The sequence below is a fragment of the Tripterygium wilfordii genome, chromosome 4, assembly GCF_013401445.1.
Source record: "Tripterygium wilfordii isolate XIE 37 chromosome 4, ASM1340144v1, whole genome shotgun sequence".
Classification (NCBI taxonomy): domain Eukaryota; kingdom Viridiplantae; phylum Streptophyta; class Magnoliopsida; order Celastrales; family Celastraceae; genus Tripterygium; species Tripterygium wilfordii.
Window position 1 is genome coordinate 4,362,145 of NC_052235.1, and position 22,453 is coordinate 4,384,597.

The 22,453-nt window shown below is 36.9% G+C and overlaps 4 protein-coding genes across 7 annotated transcripts; 1 reads left to right on the top strand and 3 right to left on the bottom strand.

Moving 5' to 3' along the window:
• Positions 1–1,442: 1,442 nt before the first annotated feature.
• On the bottom strand, positions 1,443–5,438 carry LOC119997316 (protein BREVIS RADIX-like). The gene is made up of 7 exons (XM_038844244.1): positions 5,159–5,438; positions 4,946–5,007; positions 4,289–4,452; positions 2,917–3,269; positions 2,635–2,764; positions 2,072–2,334; positions 1,443–1,790 (listed from the first exon to the last, which is right to left on the bottom strand). Exons 3-7 carry the CDS (start codon positions 4,406–4,408, stop codon positions 1,712–1,714), a joined length of 945 nt encoding a protein of 314 aa, XP_038700172.1. The 5' UTR covers positions 4,409–4,452; positions 4,946–5,007; positions 5,159–5,438; the 3' UTR covers positions 1,443–1,711.
• A 2,572-nt stretch (positions 5,439–8,010) lies between these two features.
• On the bottom strand, positions 8,011–10,499 carry LOC119997513 (protein PAM68, chloroplastic). The gene is made up of 2 exons (XM_038844599.1): positions 10,176–10,499; positions 8,011–8,821 (listed from the first exon to the last, which is right to left on the bottom strand). The coding sequence occupies exons 1-2, from the start codon at positions 10,263–10,265 to the stop codon at positions 8,135–8,137; spliced, it is 777 nt and encodes a 258-aa protein (XP_038700527.1). The 5' UTR covers positions 10,266–10,499; the 3' UTR covers positions 8,011–8,134.
• Positions 10,500–10,866: 367 nt separating this feature from the next.
• On the top strand, positions 10,867–14,829 carry LOC119995881. 4 transcript variants are annotated; one of them, XR_005467738.1, is made up of 5 exons: positions 10,867–11,305; positions 11,397–11,512; positions 12,366–12,466; positions 13,855–14,246; positions 14,466–14,829. XR_005467738.1 is itself a non-coding variant. In XM_038842348.1 (5 exons), the coding sequence occupies exons 3-5, from the start codon at positions 12,371–12,373 to the stop codon at positions 14,641–14,643; spliced, it is 324 nt and encodes a 107-aa protein (XP_038698276.1). In that variant the 5' UTR covers positions 10,868–11,305; positions 11,397–11,512; the 3' UTR covers positions 14,644–14,829. The 4 variants fall into 4 exon arrangements, 2 of the variants coding, with proteins under 2 accessions (XP_038698276.1, XP_038698275.1); XM_038842348.1 differs by having other exon boundaries at positions 10,868–11,305; positions 12,371–12,466; positions 13,855–13,904; XM_038842347.1 differs by having other exon boundaries at positions 10,872–11,305; positions 13,855–13,904.
• Positions 14,830–15,745: 916 nt separating this feature from the next.
• LOC119995879 lies at positions 15,746–21,033 on the bottom strand. The gene is made up of 5 exons (XM_038842346.1): positions 20,628–21,033; positions 17,934–18,029; positions 17,814–17,862; positions 17,030–17,158; positions 15,746–16,035 (listed from the first exon to the last, which is right to left on the bottom strand). The coding sequence occupies exons 1-4, from the start codon at positions 20,934–20,936 to the stop codon at positions 17,070–17,072; spliced, it is 543 nt and encodes a 180-aa protein (XP_038698274.1). The 5' UTR covers positions 20,937–21,033; the 3' UTR covers positions 15,746–16,035; positions 17,030–17,069.
• Positions 21,034–22,453: the final 1,420 nt, after the last annotated feature.

Here is a 22,453-nt window from a genome sequence, read left to right on the forward strand (position 1 = left end):
TTAACGAGGCAAGAGGTTCATGTTGCTATGAAGATGCAGCAAGCAGGGCGTTGTCCTCTCCACTATACCAGCTGAACTCTTCGGCTAAATCATATTTTATGTCCTTGAAGTTTTTTCAATTTCTCATTTATGTCTTTGAAGTTTAAAATTTATCGATTCTATCCCTAATGTTTTAAAAATCAATCCATTTATGACCCGACCCTCCTTTTCTGGTAGTCTTGTTGCCGGAAAAGCTGAGGTGGCATATATCTTCGACGAATTCATTGTGTCATTACACCTGGCATTTTCCTACAATTAAAAAAAATGAAAAAAAAAAACAAATTTTAAGCTTGAATCTTGTCTCTGCCATGCGAATGTAGGCTCTCAGGAACAAGAAGCTCATCATCTTTGATTGAACTGATGCAACGATTCACTCCATCTCTCCCTTCAAACCATATGTGCCGCATATTCACTCTCCTTACATTGGTGGAGACCACGCAACGATTTTGGGATTGTCGAACACTGTCACTGTCATGACAACACTAGATCTGCAAAATCTCTTTTTTACTCATATCTACAACTTGAGATGGAACAAATAAAATACTCCACGACAAGCAGAGAAAAAGATTGAACAACAGATCTGAGAAGATGATTTATGAGAAACTCCATAAAAAGGGGTGATTGTCCGCTGTCTTCTTCCCTCAAACTTCTCTTCTTCCTTCAAAATTGTCACAAATCTACACCCATAACAAATCTAGAGACACATAAATCAAATGGGCACTTGATTTCTCAAAACTGCAAAGGATCGTCACCGGCCCACGCATATAACACTCTTCAATTGAGAGGCCTTGATTTCTCAATGCTTTCACCATCAAAGGTAAAAAAAAGAAAAAAAAGAAAAACTTAAATTCTAGTAATTGGGTGTGGAATTTACAATAGAGAGATCTGGAGATTACGTCACGTTTGAGAGTTTTGGAGACAAGAAGATGGAGTAGGAGGGGGAAGATGAGGGAGAAGGACGGTGAAGATGCTTCCATTTCGTTTTTTTTTTCTTTTTTTGAACGTGGTTTCATTTGGTGTTTCTGATGTGACTTTAATTTAAAAATATAAATTACGTGTATAAGTCATGTTGTCATTTGGGTTGCCAAGTATGTAAAAACCGGCACTGACATGCCGGAAAATGAAGGTCAAGACATAAATGGATTGGTTTTTTAAACATTAAAATAGAATTGACAAATTTTAAATTTGAAGGACATAAACAAGAAATCGATGAAACTTCAGGAACATAAAATATGGTTTAGTCGAACTCTTATGAACGGTCTTGATTTGGAATGTAACGTGTGTTCATGCTTTTAGGGTGGATAACAGAGTTTTCATCAGAGTCATTCCAGATTAAAAAAAAAAGAGAGAAAGGAATAATACCCGAAGGTGCTGCTTTAACTACAAATAAATGATTTCCCATATCAATAAAATAAACATATAATTCAAACAAATAACCCGCAAATGATTCCATTTTCATTTCTATGAACGTATTTTCACAGAGTAAACCCAATGATAACGTTCTTCCAGCAGACAAAAAAAAAATGGAGATTGAAGCACCACAAATGATGAAGATGATTTGCACTCTCTAGTGAAATAATGATGTTACTAAGAAGATGTGTATTTGTAAGGACTTCATCTCAAAAAGACACAAAACTGGAGGAGTCGGCTGTGTAAAGTACAGGTCATATTTCTAAAGGTATTGCGCTTGTATTCTCTCTCTATTATCTTCCCACCACCGTTTTGCGTTCGCTTCCCCAAACTTCTCTCGGCTGCAAAAAGTCGAGAAATTTATCAGCACCAGTACATACACAATCCAAAAACATATAATAGAAGCATCCCAATCACAAGACGGGGGAGCGAATACGGTTTTAAGTTTTAACCCATTTTTGTAACATCTGGTTAATAACTTAGGTGACATGTTTATACTGGGGAAATTTCCCGACGCAAGCTTTTAACAACTTCACATAAATTTGTGAACATAATTAGAGTGGGTGAATCATAGACTGGTTAAACAGTAATATGAAGAAATGTGTATTTGATATTTCTATACCTGAACCTGACTCGCCGGAGTTCCCTAGTGCCATCCATTGACTGTGTTATGGTGATGTACACTCCAGGCTCATCTTGCTCCACCCATTGTGTCTCCACCTCACTGGCATTGCTTACAGAGACTGAAGCCTCATCTCTTGATGAGGTTGTTGTCCTTGAAGCATCCATACAATACTCTCCTCTCGGACCACCAGAAGCATAAGCACTTGTTCTAGCATCATACCCTTTACTTCCAGTGGGTTTATAGTGGTTCCTTGGTGTCCACTATAATCAATACAGTTCTATTAGTCATGGGGATTATTTAATTCTACAGTTGAAGCAGATTTTAGAAGATAAAGACAGAGATATGATGATGATCAAAATGATGTCAAGGAAGTGCCTGGTTTCAAGGCATTTTCGCATCAAGGAGCTGCACTTCTCTAATCCAGGAAAAAAAGAATTGCAAATCTTTGCCTAAACTAATTTTCAACTATGTATGCCTAGTAAGGTAGAGATAGACACATGCTAAATTAACCCCGAAACACAACAAACGAAAAGGAGGAGGAGAAGAAAACAAGCAGTTACCTCATCCTCTGACCTAGAGGGAGTGTTAAGTGATTGGCAATTAAATCTTTGAACATTGTAGAGCTCCATAATTCTGTCGTAATTCTCTCCCCACCATAGTTGCGCTTGCGCCTTATCAAACATATCCCGGCTTCAGATCAAACACCCAAAGAAAATCAACGCCTGCTCTTAATTACATGCTAACAAAATTTCAACAACAGAAAATCTGAACATAATTGTTGAATCTAAAGTTTCAAATTCAAAGGTTGTCTCTTTTCCTATACATGAGGTGATTGTAGATACCTGAAACGAATTTGTTTTAAATCATTGGCCCCTTGAGGAAGAGATACAAAGGTTATGTGAACACCTGGTTCAACTTGTGCCATCCACTCCTTGGGACCATCCTCATCCTCTAGTACAACATCACATGACTCTGTTCCACCAGGTGTTCGGTCACCACCAAATGATCCGGTAAATCTCGACTCAAATCGTGCACCTGGGTGGTGACTTTCACTTGTAAAATCCAAAGCAGGAGTTGAGCTTGAGCCGTGAGGAACCCTTTCTGAAGGTTGCTGTCCTTTCTTGTAGCTGCTAGAGCCTGTGCAAGGCTTGCATTGCTGATAAGCACCGGAGAACTTCAATGCCACGCCTTTAATCTGTACGTCATCGAAATCCGAGATTAGACAGGATGAATTATTAGAGTATTTTTGACTTTTGATTGATCCACATGACTTCTTACCCTAATGCAACATGAAGTATTAAGAGGTAAAGAGAGAGCTAGCCAATATGAAAACTCCCCTGTCAAATTCATATCATATATTCATTGCAGTTGCAGTAGTAGGTAATCTAAGCAAAAGTCAAGAGTTAAAACTTTAAAGCGTTGTCTTAGGAGAAATTTACAGCTACAACTCTTAACTTCACTTCATTATCCACTCAAAATATTTGTTTATCCAAAGTAACTATATTTATATGGTAGTTTTGGAAGACATTGGATCGACCAGAATCCAATGGTATTGGTGGGCCACATAAGGACATTATCTTTTCTTAAAAATATCACTCGTCTTTCCTACAGATCCCCACTAGAGAGTAGTTGGGTCCAAGGAAAAGGGAACTGATTTAACTATATATGTTATTGGCTTTCAGCTATGACTCACAGGGAAAGTGGTAGTTGGATTAGCAAAACATGTCCCTGAATTCTTGGAAATTATTTCATTTTAAAGTGAAACTGCATCCTATGATGTCACTATTGTAATGTGTCCTAAGCCAAGCAAGTAGACAGTCAGACATCCATGCTTATTATTGCTTATGAGCAAAAAAACAAAGCAGACAACAAATGGGCTGCTTCATCAATGACACTATCTTATTTCCACGTAATCATAAGGTGTTTATCAATATCCTTTAACATGATTTCGCCACACACACACACACATGTATATATTTATATAAGACCAATAGGAATATAGGATGGTCCATGCCCCACCATCCAAAGATGAAGCTTATGATTTTGTTTGTTTTCACAAACAAGGCAGAAAGAGAGCAACTGAAAAAGTAACGATTGAAGACTGAGAAAGATAGTCTCTACTATGTAAACATACATACATGCATACAGCATACATATATATGTATATAAATATTAATATCAGTGAAGTATATGGAGAGAGAGAGAGAGAGGAACCTGAGTGGTGAGGCTTTTGACGGCTTCTTTAGTCCTTGGAGTGTCAGTGCCACGCGCACCTCCACCTTCCTCTCCTCCGTCCTCTGCCATTTGCTTCGTACAAGCTATGCACGCAAACATCTTCTCTTTCTTCAATTACCTTTTTTACCCTCTACTCTCAACTCCTGCAACACAAGATAGAAATTTATTATGTAACCAATATCAATTTTTATTATTTCTCATAAATTTTACATATGTAAGAATGCAATGTATATATCAATGAAAAATTATTATCGAACGCATTATCATAGCGAAAGAAACAAAAGAATCAAAGATTGTGTGTATTAAGCCGAAGTCCCTGACAGAAGCAGTAATGAATCAATCAATAAATAAATATATTTTGCTAAAAAAATAATCAATCAATAAATGAATCAACAAAACAGCTTTAAATTAAAAAAAAACAGAAACGCAAAAGTAAGTTGTGATGAAAAAACAGAATAAGAGAAGAGAAAAGAAAAGATAATTGATGGATCAATCTAAAAAAGATGAAATCAATGGTGAATAGACAAAGAGACAGGAGAATAATGGGAAAGAAGAGTCACATTGACATGTGTTTCCAGCTGCAAAAAAAAAAAAAGCTCTACTGAATCATTATTCTCTGAAAACGACTTAACCAACCCAAGCTGTGTGTTCTCTTGCAGCTGCTCTTCTGGGTCTTCTTAGCTGTCTCCTTTTAATACCTGTAGATTATTATCAAAAACAGCTTAAAACCATCACCAGAAACCACTCTATTCTTTCTGGTTCTGGGTAATAACAATGCCAGCACACGGACTCCGTTTCGGTTTGAGAACTTGAAGGGTAAAAACCAGAACAAAAGTTGAGCAAACTCACCTATGAAATACTTCGATTTATTTCAGAGTGATTGCAGCTTTGAAAAGATGACAAAATTCCCAAAAATATTCGAGCAATTAATCTTGGAAACCCCTTGAATTTCGCAGGAGTATCCGCTCTTGTAAGAACAACAAAACACACTCCCTCAGCCTGCTATATTTAGACGCAGAAACGACAAAACATGTTTTGGCCGAAAAATCCGGGTCTGGATCCGGATTGTATCAGAAAGGAAAATTACGGATTCGTGGAGCTCCGGTCCCGGATTTTTTGTTTCAATATGTCAAGAGAAGAAAAAGAGCCGATTCAGGTTCTGGTGTTCATAACTTCTAACCTTATATAGAGAGAGGACGGAGGGAGGAACGGAGATTTGACGGCGTTTGCGCCACACCGTTATTTAACGACTCCTTGAGAGAGTGTAAATAAGACCAAAAAAAAAAAAAAAAAGAGTCTGGATATGTGGGGCTCATGTGTTGGATAATGCAAGGGAAGGATCTCTTACGTGTATTGCAAGTAGGGTACGTGGCGAAAGATGATTGAGTAATGGACATCATAATGAGGAGATCAAGGCTTATGATTTGATCAAGACCAGTGAGGAACCATACCATCACAGGGCACGTAGTTTGTACGTGGAGAAAAGGCGTATATGCGAGCCAACTTGTCGTGGTACGATTAGTAAGTGCAGGTGAGGGCAGCAGTGGTAGAAATGCAATTTGGAGAATTGTAACATGTTCAATCTTGTCAAAGCCTAGCCAAAAAGCACTAGAAGCAGCAAAAAAAAAAAAGCCCAGTCGATGCTCTCTATGGACTCCGAATCTCCGATTCATTTGTTCTCACCGTCTCATTGCCATGCATCTGACTTAACTCTTTCGTGTCGTAAGTAGGAATATGGTGCTCAAAAACACCTTATTTATATATGGTCAGCATTGTCAAAGTTTTGTTGGGCATGAATCTGCTACATGTTTACTGCCTTCTGTCAATTTGTCAGCACTGCTACCGTTTACTAGTTTTGCTCTTCGAATCGTGCATAACTGCATATGTAAGTATATGCATGGGCAGTGTGTGTGCGCGCGCGCTTATTATGTGTGGGTATATATGCTTTGCTTTTCACTTTATCCAAATCATTTGTTTTGTGTTATTCCCTTGGGTTAACGTGTCTTTAAGCAAAGAATGCTTGGAATGAAGGAACAAAACAACTCAGCATTTCTTAAACATATTAGCACACACATTCTCTCTCTCTCTCTCTCTCTCTCTCTCTCTCTCTCTCTCTCTCTCTATATATATATATATATATATATAATGGGTTTGTGCCACGTGGCAAGATTTGGAGGTGGAAGCTTTTGGTAAAGAAGAAGTTATCGGATCTTGTTAAGCAAGAAAAGCATTGTCAACATCCAAAGCCATTCCCTCCCCTTCTTGTGTCTTTCACATCTCTCTATCCGCTGCAAGGGGAAATCACTAACTGGGGAAGCAAACAAAGTGTAACATGTTACTCAAACATAAATAGATCCATAAGCACAATCTAGCTAGGACAATAATTGGAAAATTTGTTGGTCTAACTTGTTTCTTGGTTCCTTAGTAACTATTGATTTTTTTACTTTCGACCACATAATTGGAATTTGGGATTTTAGCAGATGCTTTAAATAAACAAGTTGAGAGGATGGAAGAACATTTAATTAAGACACCCACCTGAATCTATCTTTCCCAAAGTAATAAAAAAAAAAGAGTTCAAAATCAAATTGGGGATGTGAAGAGGAGACATGAAAGATATGCTGGACAATGCACTTGTTTTTGGGTTTTAACGGTATAAATGTTGGGTTCATCAAGTAAGTAATGCTATTTGTTTGTAGTTTGAAAAGTAGGATTTGTGAAAAGCTCATTCAGCAATCTTACTCCTAAAAGCAGATCTTCCGATCGATGTCTTTCTTTATTTCTAATGTTTGATTTTTCTATCTACATTTCTTGTTTCAGAGTTTGAACAAAAGCAAAACATTCCATGTTAAAAGAAGAGATCAAGTGGCCAGTAATGTTTTAATCAAATACCCAACTTTCAAATCAAATCCGTACATCTTTGATCATGCTTGTACTTCGTACATGTGAGACAAAGCAATCTGGAACGTCTCAACGGCTACTTCTTTTTCTCCTCTGCGTCTTTCAACGTAAAACTGGTTTCTAAAAATCATGGACGGGACTTAGTTTGAATTGACTGCTCGGTGATCCGATTGTTCGGTTTTGCCGATATATCAAGCGTTCAAAATGGAGATCATGATGTAGCTATTCTGTATATGCAAAGGAGAAAATGCGAGCTTTGGTGTACTCGAGGTATACCTCAAGAGCGACGCTCTGACACTCAACTAAGCTCGGTAGGGTAGTAAGACTATTGAAATTGCTTGGGGCTTGAAACTCTCTTTTTAGCTTTTAGACCAAAGTGAGAATGTGCGAGATTACTTAGGTAAATATTCCTTTTTATATGAATTTAAAATAACTTTTGATTGTGGGCGAGATATCCGGGGGTGAATGAATCTTCTCTTTATTCTCTTTATGTTCGGTAATGAATAATTCTCGATACTCGAGGTGTTTTGGTCACGTAAGGTTCTCAGATTTATGCTTGTTCGGCTGTACCGAGGTTACATCTTGATTTGCCGAGTTTTTCCCCTGCCTGATCCACCTCCTCCTCCATCAGTGGGCTGACACCAGTCAACATCTCATTTAGAAGGGTAATTTGGTATTATCATAATTAATTGTGTAATCCCTCCAAGGTTGCTCGGGATGGGAACCTAGTAGCAGGCATATTTTTTCCAACAACATCCATACTTCAAAGAACTAGAACTACTTTCTAAAAAAAAAACTACGAATTTACAGACTTAAATGATCTCTTGTGCATATATAAACATGTCACTAGCTATAAAAGTAATATGAAAAATGAGACAGCAAAAAAGAGAGAAAAATGTGAATTAGGCAAGGTAGAGAAGAGTAAGCCTACTTTTTGTCAGATCTTCCCCAAAAAGACTGCCAAAAAACAGGCCAATTCTTCTGAGCCTCATTCCAACCCAAGAGTGAGCCTTCTCTCATGGGGTCCCAGCTGGAGGATACAATACCATAACTCACACCCATCAGAGCTGTTCCAAAGAAGAAGAATGACACTAACAAAGGCACCCATGTAGGAATATCAATTTTTAGAATCGCCTTCAGATAGTAAAACAAAGGGAAGAACAGCAGGCCAATAAATAGTGGAATCCCAACGGAAAAACCCATTCTACTTATCATTCTGTTAGTCACGATCTCTGGAATTACCCCTCTATCCCGTTCCTCCATTTCATTATAGTCGTTGTCATTGTCATCATCGTCGTTGTCATCATCATCATCATCATCATCATCATTGCTGCTAGTCCTTGACTTCTTTCCCTTTTTCGATTTCTTAGGAGGTGGTCCAAAGCCTCTTGGACCTTTCAAGCTTGCATATAGAGGCATCATGTGTGCCAAGGGAGTTTGACTTTGGTGAAAATTGGCAGGGTAATTTGGTGCAAAACATAAGCAGGGCTTCATGATTTTCGTTTTTTGTTTACATTTACAAAAGCCGGCATCCCTAAGGTTTTCCATGCAACTGCTGGTGGAGAAGGTCCAAGACTTTTGATCCACATATAGTTGTTCATGGCTGCACTCAGTCTGTAACACCTTAGGCAAGTGAGTGTTCAATATTACAAACATCAAAGAGACACACCTATCAATCGTCAGATGATATTTTAATAATAATAACATTTGGAATAAGAAGGTAAAATAATTCATGGTCGACATAAGTTGTCTAAGCAAAGAAGTGAACTTCAAATTCTGGTCTATTAAAAACATCTTGATATCTTCATGGTGGTAATCCCTTAGCCAGTTAGCCATAAGTGATATTTGTTAGAACTATTCTACAAAACTGAAGCTAGTTCTGTTACTTCTGTATACTTTCCGGGAAAGAATACTAAACTTAGCTTCAAAATCCCAATCTACATGCAATTCAAATGGAAGCACCAAATTAAGCAATCAAATGACATGTCTATATTCAGTCAATGGTATCACTATCAGAGCTGAATCTTTACGCTTCTTTTAAGCAAATTTGCCAAATTAATAGTTCTAACTTTTAAGTACATGGATGAAATGATCCATCTCCTGATTTTGTACTGTTCAAGAGAGTTGAGAAATATATTGATAAATAATGTCGAATTCCAAATAATCGAGTGTAAGATCTTGAAGAGAAACAGTATGCTGGAAAGGATATAGCAGAAGGAAATGCCAAGCTACCTCAAATTGCAGATACCATATTAAAAAAACGTTCGCAAAAGCTCAGGGCATTCATAAAAATGAACAGAGACAGAAGCACCATGAATGCGGACCAGATTTTTTTTTTTTTTTGGGGGGCGGGGGGATAAAATTCATAATTCGATATCATCCATAAAAACATGCTGTCAAAAGTTCGGTGTAGATGTTTGAGCGCTTATTTCACGGAGCAAACTCTAAATAATTGAAGTACTCAATTATAAGAAGGGCACCATGATATGAAACAATTACTCAAAAAACCATACTATACTGGAAAAACTAGAAGATATGGGTTTTCCTTGTTTACTGCAAGGGGAAAGACTACCCTTCCCTGGATTTGCAAATTGGCTAAGTTGATTCAATGTCCGGAAGGAAACTGTTATAAGCGGTTGGAAACAGAAATATCTGTTTCAAAAATTTGTTCAACCACAAGTTAATGAACTTGGCAAACTCGGCATTGAATGAATTCATTTGATGCATTATCATTCCAAATTAATGAAACAAACTTCCTTACTCCATCAAACCAGAGCAACACCTAGACACCATTTCCCAATTAATCACACACACATACAAATAAACCTACGGGTAATATCTGAGATGCTGGTACCAAATTCCATAACTGTTCAACAAAATCAAGGTCAAGATGATACATTTTCAATCAATTTGAGCATATACAAACACGGCATACAATCAGGCACAGAGAGAGAGAGAGTAATTTTACCTTGGAAAACGACGGGGGTCGATAAATCCTAAAGTGCCATGCTAATGATATTGATGATGATGGCTTCACTATCCCTGCTACTACAGCCATTCCTGGTTCAAGACTAACCTAAAAGGCTAAAACTCCATGAAAGAGAAGCCACTGGAGGTCACCACTGATCAGTAATAGCAACGCCAACCGGGAAAGTGATAAGGTTGCAGCTTATGCTACTGTGAAGGGCGATTTTGATGGGCCGAGACTAGATTTCTAGAACTGATGGCCTGATGGGCGATTGGTGATGGCTACACTTTTTTTGGGCCGGGTCAGGCTATTTCTCAGATGGATTTGGACTCAGGCTTTCCCTTTCTTTGTGAGCCTATTTATTGTTATTTTATTAATTGACGAATAATAATTCCAAACAAAGGGTTCTTTTTTTTTTAAGGCTAAAATGTTTCTACGTAAAAAGGTTTTATTTTTTTTTTTATTTTTATGGATGAGTGGGAGCAGGGAGGGGGAAATACACGAACACCGGAACACATGAAAATGTTAAAAAAAATAAAATGTAGCTAACCTTTTAATTATGGACATTCGCTACATTTAAATCCTAAATACAGATTGTCCTAATTATTACAGTAAGTAAAATATAAATATACCGAGTCAATTAATTTTTTTATGCGAGCCCACCGTTTCAACTTTCAAGTACCACTTTTCATTCGATATAAGGATTTTTCTCTCAAATTTTGTTATTTCCTTTACCTTCCTGTCCTTCTCTGTAAAGTGTAAACCCACTAAACCGAAATTTACGATGAAGAAAACAAAACCCTGGAGAACTGCGATTTGTCCGATTGAAGGAAGAATTTAGCAAAACACTTGTATGCAGAGAGGATGCATACAAGTGTTTCGCTAAATTCTTATCTCAATTCCTTCAATTCGACAAATCTCAGTTGTATAAGTTTTCGTTTCCGATTTTTCAACTTGATTGTTCTATGAGCTCCTTCTGTTCCAAAGCAGAAAATGTCCAACACGTTCGAAATTTAATCAAAGATGAAGCGAGAAAATGGACGCCATAGACACAGTGTTCGATCCGCTCAGAGAGTGAGCCAATAAGAGCGAACGTCTCGTCAAGAGGTGCGACAAGTCCGATCGCAAAGGTATGAAAAGAACTTTTCGATTTTGATTTGTTTTTAACGAAAGTTTGGTAGTTGCTAATCGTTCACGCGATTATGTATGGCGATGGTGTAGAATTCGCGAAGGTTACATTTCGTACAGATTTAGGGTTCGTTGTGACGGGATTCATCGCGTTCTTCGTGAAGATGATGTTCATCCCTATCAACAACATCATCGTTGGATCTGGCTAGGTAAACCTAATTCTTCTTTGTTTACGATCTATTTGATTGCTTGATTGGCTTTGGTGTGCTTTTCTTTTAGATTGTTACTTTTCATTCGGTCATTTTAAGTGTGTTTTATCGTCAATGGAATATTATATAATTCACGGTTCAGTGAACTCGCACGGATACGCGGATAGATTAATATAATCAAGATAACATCATATATTGGCTGGAAATTCTTAAATCAAATTATTGACACGATACTTCTCCCGAATCTCACAGAATAGGTCTCGCTCTTGCTGATCGATCTGCTAATGCCCCTTTCAGCATAACGTAGTTTGCCAGATCCGTCTCTTTTGTGGTCTGTTGTCTTGTCGTGGAGCCTCATCACACTCTCGCATTTGTGGAATGGGTCATGTTTGGTTTCTCTGTCTTTCTCTGCACATTGTAGTTTGTAATAACCTTAACTTGCAATTTCTCATTGGCCAAACAGAAGACTCTTTCTGAGAAATTTTTTTTTGTTACTTAATATTTAAATTTATTAGCAGTAAGATCTACCTCTTAAATGACTATATTTCTTTGTGCTATAATTACATTAACGATTTGCTTCAATGTCCTAACATATTGCCTTAATCCACCTAGAACTATATTTTCTTAATTATTTTTCTGTGTACATTCAAAACTTAGTTTCCAGACTTGAGTTTGTCATCAAGATAATTTGAAATTTAGCTAAAGAAAATTTGGTGTTTAGCATTTTGGCTCTTTTGTTTCGTTTGTGATCTTATTTATGGTTAGTAATGTGGTTATCACCAATTTATGAACATTTTGTTGTTCAGCTTTTCTTATTGGTGTTGGATCTCACCCTTTTGTAATCTGAATGCAGTGCAGATGGAATCTCTAAAATATGCAGTGAAACAGACGTGTGCATCAATCTCTCATTGTAAATATGAATTGCTTGTCAACGAGTGCACAATTCATGAAGTGGTAAGGGATGCACGTCGCATGATATACGCGATATCCTGCTTTCTTTTCTTGTCTGTGCTTTCTGATTTAGACAATTCCTTAAATCATTAGGAATCCCACGTCATGTGATATGTATGTTGAACTTCATTATGAGATCATAAACTTCAGATTAAAAGCAGAAATGGATTGTGTGTGCCAATCACCCAACTGTTCAACATTATGAGATCATAAACTTCAGATTATAAGCAGAAATGGATTGTGTGTGCCAATCACCCAACTGTAAATATGATCTGCTTATCAAACAATAACTGCACAATTTAATGAAGTGGGAAGCGCCATATGATGAACATGATGCCCATTTTCTTTTCATGTTTATGCTTTCTGATTCGGACATAGAGGTTGAGGCCTTAGTACCATACTCTGATTACTTCGTTTAATCATTAGAAATTTCACATGTGCTTTGTCAATTAAGTTTTACATAGGTCCGCTCCATATAATGTAATATTACACTCTAGTGTTTCTGTTATTTTGTTGTGGATATCTGCAATCTGTGATGCCATGATACTACTATTAGTTCGGCTGCAAATCAAATCATCATCATAATAATGATCAAAGCCTAATGGATATATTATATTTTCAAACCAACTTCTTGCATGTAAAGTTGTTGAAATTGAAATATTCATTCATATGATGTGATGTTGAACTTTTTCATGTTATACTGTTTTGCAAGAGTGCTATGCAAGCTTGAAATGGTCAACGAGATAGGGTGTAGGGATATATCTTTTCTTTTCTTTCTTTGTAGTTTATTAATGTAGCTGTCTTTAATCTATGATTCTCTACTTTAAATAATGAATGATGAATAATCTAAACTAGGATTCACGAAAAGTTTATTCAATTAGTGGAGAAAATGATTGACATTCTTTAAAATGTTTAGGTTTGCTCTAGGCTTTAAGACCTGTTGGAAAATGGAAGTGTTTGTCGTTGCCTATGCATTGCTAGGAAAATGTTTCATGATCCTTGTATATGCGCATTTGACCAAAAATCTTATTTTTAATTACAAGAGAAATACTGGACTTCAATTAAAAGAGATGAGGGGGTTTACGGAAGGAGAATGGGTTGAGGTAAGAAGAGATTTGATATCGAACAAGACCAGTAGCGTCCTATCTCCGATATCCTAAACTCTATGTTGACTCCTGTTTAAGACAAAAGTAATTATGCTGGCTAGATTCTCTGCCCACCTCCATGTTTTCTATGACGGTTTGAACAGAAAATATTATAAAAAAGCGGCCACAACAACTTTTCCAGTAAACCTCTATTATCTTGTTTAATTATTTGATGAAACTTTTTATGTGTGCATACCATCACAATATTAGCTTTCCGCTAGTAACTTGGTTCTTCTCTTTTTACAGGGTTCCATATGCACAGTTAATGTAAATGACACAATCCACGCCATTCAGTGGTATACCTCCCTCCCTCCCTCCCCCTCCCTCTTCCTCGCCCTCCCTCCTTCAGTCTCCCTCTGTAGTTGACATCCTATGTCAAAAGTTTACCTTTAGGACAGTCTAATTAAAGTTGTTCCATTAAGTGATTTCTAACTTCAACATGGCATATTCTAGTAATTGGTTATCAGAGCATCCCTGGTTGCAAGGATTGACATCATAAAAAAAAATCCCATCTACCTACCTGGCACAAATAGCTAAATGTGATCCAGAGATCTTTTTCATTCAGCATCAGTCATTTTGGGCAAACACAAAGAGGAGAGTGTTTGGCCACCGGATCTCTAGTCTAATCTTGTAGACCGGTAATTCAAAATATCCAAGTCATTCTTTCCCCTGTAGAATAAATGGGCGTTCCTGTTGTTTTGTGATTTTGAACTGGATTATTTAATTGTCATCAATATTATCTGGTGTTTTTTTTTAATAATAAAGCAATGTTTTAGGGAAGGGAAACTAATAGAAGGGGCAATGAAAGATTTTATCAAACAATGTATTGACGAACATTGTCGGTTTTCGGGTGCCAGGGGAAAATGCCATTGCAATCAGTTGCTCAAGGGACTCGGCTTTATCCTAATCATGAAGGTTGGCTTTGATGTCTACGGTAAGGAGGATGGTTTAATGGTAAGTTTCATAGCAAGAGATTACAGGAACTTGGTCTTTAGTCCAGATATCATCAATTCATCCGGCTCATCTTGGATGTGAAGTGGTAGGTGGAAAAATGGTCTTCGATTGGGCTATAAATGAGATGCCTAGAAGAACATCAGGAATTTTTGGAACAAGGGCGTTTAATTGCCGTAACACGGTTATGCCTGTTCAAAAGAAGAAAAGAACCAATTTTAAAATTTAGGAATTTGAAAACAAAAAAGTAATAAAAGAACTAGAAATTGCAATCCACGTTTGTCGAAAAATTGCGGTTTCGCAGCTGTTCAAGATAAGACTTGAAGAAGATAAAAAGTGAGGCCGTTGGAAATTTAGAACCTCTCTTATTGAGAGGTCACCTTTTGCCCAAAACCCACGAAAGGGGTGATTCATAACCCACTAAAGCTAGACAATTGGCACGCCGGCGCACATTGGGCGATAGGCAACCAAACTGGCTATTGGCCGGCAGACGTTGGGCGAAAGTGGCCCAAGGCTCATTTAAATTGGGTTATACACCGGCTGTTAATTGGGCTTTCTTCTAGATGTATGTGGGCGACTTGGCGTACGCCCAGAAAGTTGGGCTTTATTGATGGGCCCTAGATTTGTTTGGGCCTCTGTTTGGCCACATATCCACTAATTTGCGCCCAGCAAAAAATTGGGCTTTACTATTGGGCTTAAGATTGGGCCTTCGATCTGTTTGGGCTTGAGTAATTGGGCTCTAATATTGGGCCTATGTTTTTGGGCCCTATTTTAGGCCCAGAAAAGTCTGGGTTTATTATTGGGCCTTGATCTATTTGGGCCCTTGTATGGGCCACTATATCCATTAATTTGGGCCTATGATTTTTTGGTCTTGCTAAATATTGGGCTTTTTAGTGAGGCCCAATATAAAAATTGGGCTCAATTGTTGGGATTATGATTTCTTTGTTCGGTTACTTACCCTAGTAAATTTGAGCCCAAGACCCATTTGAATAGGCCTTTACTCTCGCTGTATATTGAGGCCTATGGTACTAGAACTTCATAGTTATTAGTTAAAACTCAGAAGGCCTTGAAGCCCAATAGATTTTGTTTGGTACTTTAGCCTATTCCTGTTTATTTTAGTCTACAGAAGATGCACCCAACTACGACCGACTACTACTTTTCGGCTTGGCCTAAGGTCCTTTCAATGTAAGAAATAAATGTCTATGTACTCGTTTTATAATCCGTCTATCCATTGGAGCATTTCTAATTATGATGATGGGGTTCTGATTTTCCTACATTTATCTTTTTTTTTCTTAGGCAGATGGGGTGGAGGAACTTAGCGTTTGAGGCTAAGACCTGATCATTTTTGTACAAAATAAGGCAACATGAAAGAAAAGCGCACATTCGTTCAGGACAACCAAGCATGCCGTAATACATGCAAAGTAGTGACAGCATGCAAATTACTATTTGTAGAATATACTATACATGACTGGCTTCCTACAAAAAAAAAATAGAAAACGTCAGTCAATTATCCAGAGCATATACTACAGAAAAAGTAAATGAAATTTTCTTAATAAACAAACCCAAGAGCCCTTAAGTTCAATGTTATGGAAATTTAGATCAGAAGACATTGCAACAACAGACTAGCCTCAAATCATGATAGGAATCACATTTACAAATTAATAATGGCAAAAAAATGAACGGTTCAACTAGTTGTGAGAACTTCATATAATTTAGATATGTCACTCACTGAATTTCCCTTTGTCTTTTCCCAAAATAATTTCTTTTTTATCATCTTCCCTATGGGTTGATGTATAGCCATTACTCATCACTTCAGCTAATCATCATCCAGAATGTCATCGCTTTAGAAAAAACAAATGAACTTTTTTATAACCAAACCCAAAATCCCTTTAGTTCAAGGTCATAACAAATACAAATTGTTCACCTACGGGAATTTAAAGCTACAAAAGAAGATATTGTGCATAATGTATTTAAGTACTAAATAACCAAAGGATGCAAACAGTCATATGCTAAAACTCACCAGTGAAAACAACCTTCAGAAGACACAAGCCTAAGTATTTTTACATCGTTATGCTCCATCAAGCCCTAAAGCTTGTCTGTACCATTCCATTAGTTTATGTCTCTACATGTAGGTACATAAGTACACGAATGCATGTCTATTGTTTATCCGATACTGGGGGTAGGGTTCTGGAAAATTGGTTGGCTTAGGAGGGAGCTAGATAGAGTCAGTCAACTAGCCCTAAGAACTTCTCAAGTCACTTAGAGGCTAGAGCCATATGCTACCAAATTATTCACTTCTCAACTAATTAACAAGGATGCCTTTTCAGCTATCAAATACTCTTTTTGCAGTAAAATCTGTTAGTTTTCCTGAGCTAGATGATATAAATCAATAACTTTTAACAACTGATATCACAAATTCAACATAATTTGAGAGTTGCAGAAGAGAGCATCAAGCAGAGAAAGCACTTACTAGGGAATTTTTCTTTGTTAGTAGCTCGATCGAGATATCTCTAAGTTGCAGAAGTTCCAAAACGCTTCCTGAGACCATCAATTTCCCTCTCAAAAGATTTTGAAAGCTCAGTGATGGATGTTTTGCACACTGAAAAAATTGAATTAAGAATAAACAATGTTACAAACAAAAGTCGAAGCTTATATCCGCATAATACTTGAACTATTTGTGCCAGACAAGGTCAAAATTAAAGAAAAAAATGCATGATTTGAATCATTAAAACCGGAATGAATCATAAAAGCACCCAAGAATGGGCCAATATGCACAGCCAATCTTGCACAGGAAGCAATTGACTATAGACATGCACAAATGATTTCAAATAAAATTCTACATAGAATAAAGAAGATGCCTCTGTCAACCCCTTCGAATGCAGCAGTTTAGATTCAGTTATCTTACAGGTACGGCCAACTTCTGACATAGGACATCATGTGTAATTCATCAACAGGACTCGCAATTATGCTTTACAAAGTTCATCACACCACGAAAGTCAAAGTTCCAACCCGCACGAAAGGCGTAACGATCTGGGTACTGCCTCAGAGAGATGCTCGGTGAAATAGACAAGGATCATTTTTGTTCTATTGTGATTTTCTTTTTTTAGAGTTTTTTTTTTTGGTTCCTATTCTTCTTTCTTTTCTGAGAAAAAATGGACTTAAAAAAGTAATTTAAAGTTCAGGCCCTTTAAATTCGAGTCATTAATCATTATAATATCAAAGATCTGAGAAAAAAAAAAAGAATACAAGTGTACCACGAGATGCAGCGATCTGTGCCTCTGACATGAACTCTGCATACGAAACCTGGAACAAACATAAACGATATCAGAAGCTGCATCTAGATAGATATGATATTTCTATGGTGTTTGATATACCTTTATTGCTTCCTGAGTTTCACTGATCCGCTCATTGATCTTCTTATATTCTTTCTCGGTTTCATCCATCACTTGCTGGGATGCTTTTATCTGTATCTGTAATATTTGACAATGAATGAAGTTTCTTAGTATACAATTAGAGGAAGTAAGGCAACACAATCGCCAGATAAAGGACAACTCTTTTGATTTGCAATAAACTGACTAATTAGCTACCAACAAAATCACTCCGCCCTTTTATCATTCCTTTTTTGAGAATGCAAAAGGTTGACATTAAGAGAGGCACCATGGGGTGCTGCCCAATTGCCCATATAATAACAGAGGAAAAGAACCAACAGTCACATAGATGTACAGGAAAGAAATTGAAAACCAATCAAAATATCCCTTGTTAGATCTTTTTGTTGAAAACAACATTACTTCCCCGCTGTGTGCATTTTCATCTATATAAGGTATAATTCTTAACTCTATTGCGATGAACTATATAAGAAATCAATATGTTGCATTCTACAAACTAACTTGCACCCTATGCTCAGCCTAACAATTGCACAAGCTTGGAATCATGGGATGCATGACGCACATTGGTGTGCCCAAGTGAAGAGATATTCCCATCTTGCATGATGCTTAATTCGGAAGCATTAGTTCGTAAGCATTAGCAAAAGTATCATTCTGAGAGATCTTTGCATATGCAGCACACAACAGGCATTTTGGGAACCATCCCATATATGAACATGCGGCCCATAGGCTGCCATGAGAATGATTAACACCCACATATGTCAATTGCAACCAATACATAAGTATACTTGTTCCATTAGTATTGTCATGGATTAATATGATAGTTGGAACCATATAACTATCAATTACCCTAAAAATCTTTTTACGCGTATATTTTGCATTCAAGTAAGGCTCATGAAAATTTTCTTCTAGCTATTCTTTATATATACCTTTTTTTTAATAAAATAAATTGAAATTAGGTGGCTAGCCCCCATCAAGATACAATTCTGGATATGCCAGTGGCTCAAAGGTGGCAGGGGAGAAACAATTGAATGCATAAAGTTTCAGGAGCCAAAAGTGAAAGTGTTTCTACTGGATGGAGTACTCAACTTACCAAAAAATAAAACAAGTTCATGAAGCAAAGGACCAATAGACTGAATTAAAAATGTGGTACTTTAGGGACTCTAAGAGCAGAGCTTAAAGGGATTAACTAGTCAAAGCTCTTTTATCTTTCCAGCACTTCAACAAACTTTCAAGTTCTAGAAGGGATCATGCCAGCATCTTGGCTTGATGGCCATCATAACTAGTTTTTTTAAGACACCAGATATCTTGTGCTAGTGAAAGTACTAAGCTGAAGGAGTTATCTGAAAGAAGTATATTAGGATGAAAAGGATTAAAGTCATCTTTGTTATGGTGGTGGCAGAGAGCTAAAGATAGGCAAATCAAATAAAAAATCAATCAATATAATACAAGAGGGCCGCATGTAATTTAGAAGATCAAACAAAAGGCCAATGATAATCGTGACATATTAGTCAGCAGATTGATAAATCATTTATAATGATAGAGCAGAAAACAAACTCCCAAAAGACTGTCTAATCATGCAAATAAAAAACTATCTATACTTTAATGATTTATATTCAATTAAGTTTTCATAACAATAACTATGCAATTAACAAAAAAAGGAAAACTCCTCCATGAAATGATCCAACAAAAACACATCAACTGTCTAAAGCTCTTAAAACAATTATGTGCTACGGATTAGTTTTGGGATATTAAACAAGTATCCTACTACATATTCGCCTTTGTACTATATATTCAGAATCAAAGTTGTCAACAAGGTAAACATAAAGCTTGGAAAGAATCAATTTAGAAATAGAACCTACATGACATGGTTCACCATGAAGGATTTGACTAGGAAATTAGCAACCGAAGAACAATCAGTGCATACTGAGTTATTCATCATCTTAGTAAACAATGTAGTTCAATAGATGTTAACACTTAACTATTGAAATGTAACCTCGAGATTCAATTGACAACAATAAATTCGCATGGTAAACCATAGATTTGTCTCAATTATGATTGCAATAGATTCAAGTCCCGATAGTTTAGCTTTCATTTGATATAAAAATAAATAAAAGAGAGAGAAAATATTAGTTCAAGCGATTGATAAGATAATACATTACATTATCAAAGCGAACTATCCACAAAGAAAAATACTCATGTATGAAATAACATAATTAATAACGATTGAATATCACCTAATATTTTAGTGCTGAAACACTAATCTCTTATAATAATCCGGTTGACAAGAAACCCTAACGAACGTAATCGAGGCATATAGCGCTTTAGGATAGTTGGAATTCAACTCTTTTTTAACCTTAATCGTCTACTAGACTTTGAATCCTCAAAGATTACACGCAAACATCAATTTTCACATTGCTTTCTCTGTTTTCACAGCAACCAAACAAAGTAACGTCGACTTGTAACAAAACACATCACTCAGAGACACACACACAACCTAATAGACGACTTAGGTTTTCACAGCAACCTAGTCATCGATCAAAACCTAATAATCCTTTCCTCTATTTTGACAGCGATCAAAGGGATATATAGTTCTGTAACAAAACACATCTTGCAAAGACAGGCAATATCTAGAATCAACTCTCAGTCGTAGATGCTCGATCTGTAATTACAGGAGAAAAGTACCTTCAGGCGTTTGTGGAGGCGAGAGTCGGAGGCTTCCACGTCCTTGAGAATCTCTGTGTGCGACCGATCGATAAGATTTCTCCTCAGATCGTCAAGGCGCGAAGACAGAAGATCCTTGAGATCGGAGACAGAGGTTAGGGTTTTGCGAGAAGGAGACATTGTAGACGGATCGGAGGTGCGTTTCTTGTTGCTACTGATGCCGTTCATAAACAATGAGCGATTGTCAAGTGCGCCAGCTGTCGGAGACTCCTTCAGAGAAAAAGGAGACGCCATCGGCACTGTCGATTTGGGAGACCCTCTCGTCTTCATTTCTCTCTCTTTGGGATTTCTGGCGGTAGATGGGAATGAAATGAAAAGCCCCTAGTCACGTATTTTGGTACTTTTAGCGCCGATTTCAAGTTGAAGAGCGGGAATAATACCACTTCTTGTTGCTGTTTGAAGTTTTTTTTCAAGAATTAATATATACTATATAGTTCCAAGTTGAGAGCAACTCCAATGGCAAATAATATCAAGCACTCCAAAATCATTGTCTCTCTTCTCCTCTCTCCTATGTAGTATAATTTAATTGGGTGAGTGGGTCCCATAATATACAATATTCATCAACACTTCATACTTTCCAACCCTTCATACTTATTTTCTCTATTTTCTCTCTCTTACTTTTTATCATCTCTTTCTTACTTTTCATCACCTATTTCTTCATTTTCATCACTTCTCTCTTCTTTTTTATCACCTCTCTCTTCTTTTTCATCATCTCTCTATTCATTATTCATCAACTATATACATACTTCATATTTCAAGTGTCATTTTCCACAACAACCTATAAAACAAGTGTCATTATTAAGAAAGTGTGTTTTCAAGTGTTCATTTTCATCAATTGTAGAACTCTAGCACTCTAAATTTTCCATAAAGTTCACTTTTGAACACTTGAAAAATATGTTTTAAGTGTCCATTGGACATGCTCTGAGCCATTTCAGTGAGCTCAAAAGTTGTGTAATTTTTAGATGAGGACTATTTACACCCATATTTAATTAAGTACACCATATTCTAAATAAATCACAGTCAAGAACATAATATTTATGAGTATACCCCAATTTCAATTCTTTTTTAATTTTACCATCTGCACCCCATAATTTCAGCCGTTGGATCTCACCAACGGCTGAGATTAAAGGAAAAAATTAAAAATTAAAAAAAACTAAAAACCTATTAGCTCTCTACTTCTCTCACTCTGTAAACCTAAACAGAGTGATTCTTCTCCTCCTACTCTACAAAACTTGACGAGCCTCTCATGCCCATCTCCATTAGCTCTCTGCTTCTCTCATAAAAAATTTGATGCAGGATGAGGGCAGAGTACATGACTACATGGATTCTCAACCAGAAATCAATGCTAAGATGAGATCTATCCTTGTGGACTGGTTGATCGAAGTTCACCGCAAATTTGAACTGATGCCAGAGACCCTCTATCTGACCATAAATCTTGTGGATCGATTAATTTCTCTGAAGGATGTATCCAAGAGGAAGCTTCAGCTAGTTGGGATCAGTTCAATGCTTATAGCATGCAAATATGAAGAGATTTGGGCACCAGAGGTGAGGTTTTCCTTTTATATTCAACAAAATGCATCACTTTTAAAGGAGAGAAGGAGAAGGAGACATGGAGAAAGAGACTGAGAACCATAGACAGAGAAGGAGAGGAGGAGAATTGGTAGGGTCATTTGGGGTGATGAAAGATTGAGATTTTTTTGAGTTTTTTTTGGAGTGTATTTAGTTAACTTGGGGTGCAAATAGTCCTCATTAAATTTTATTATTGTAGTTCAGTTGTAGCTATTGGA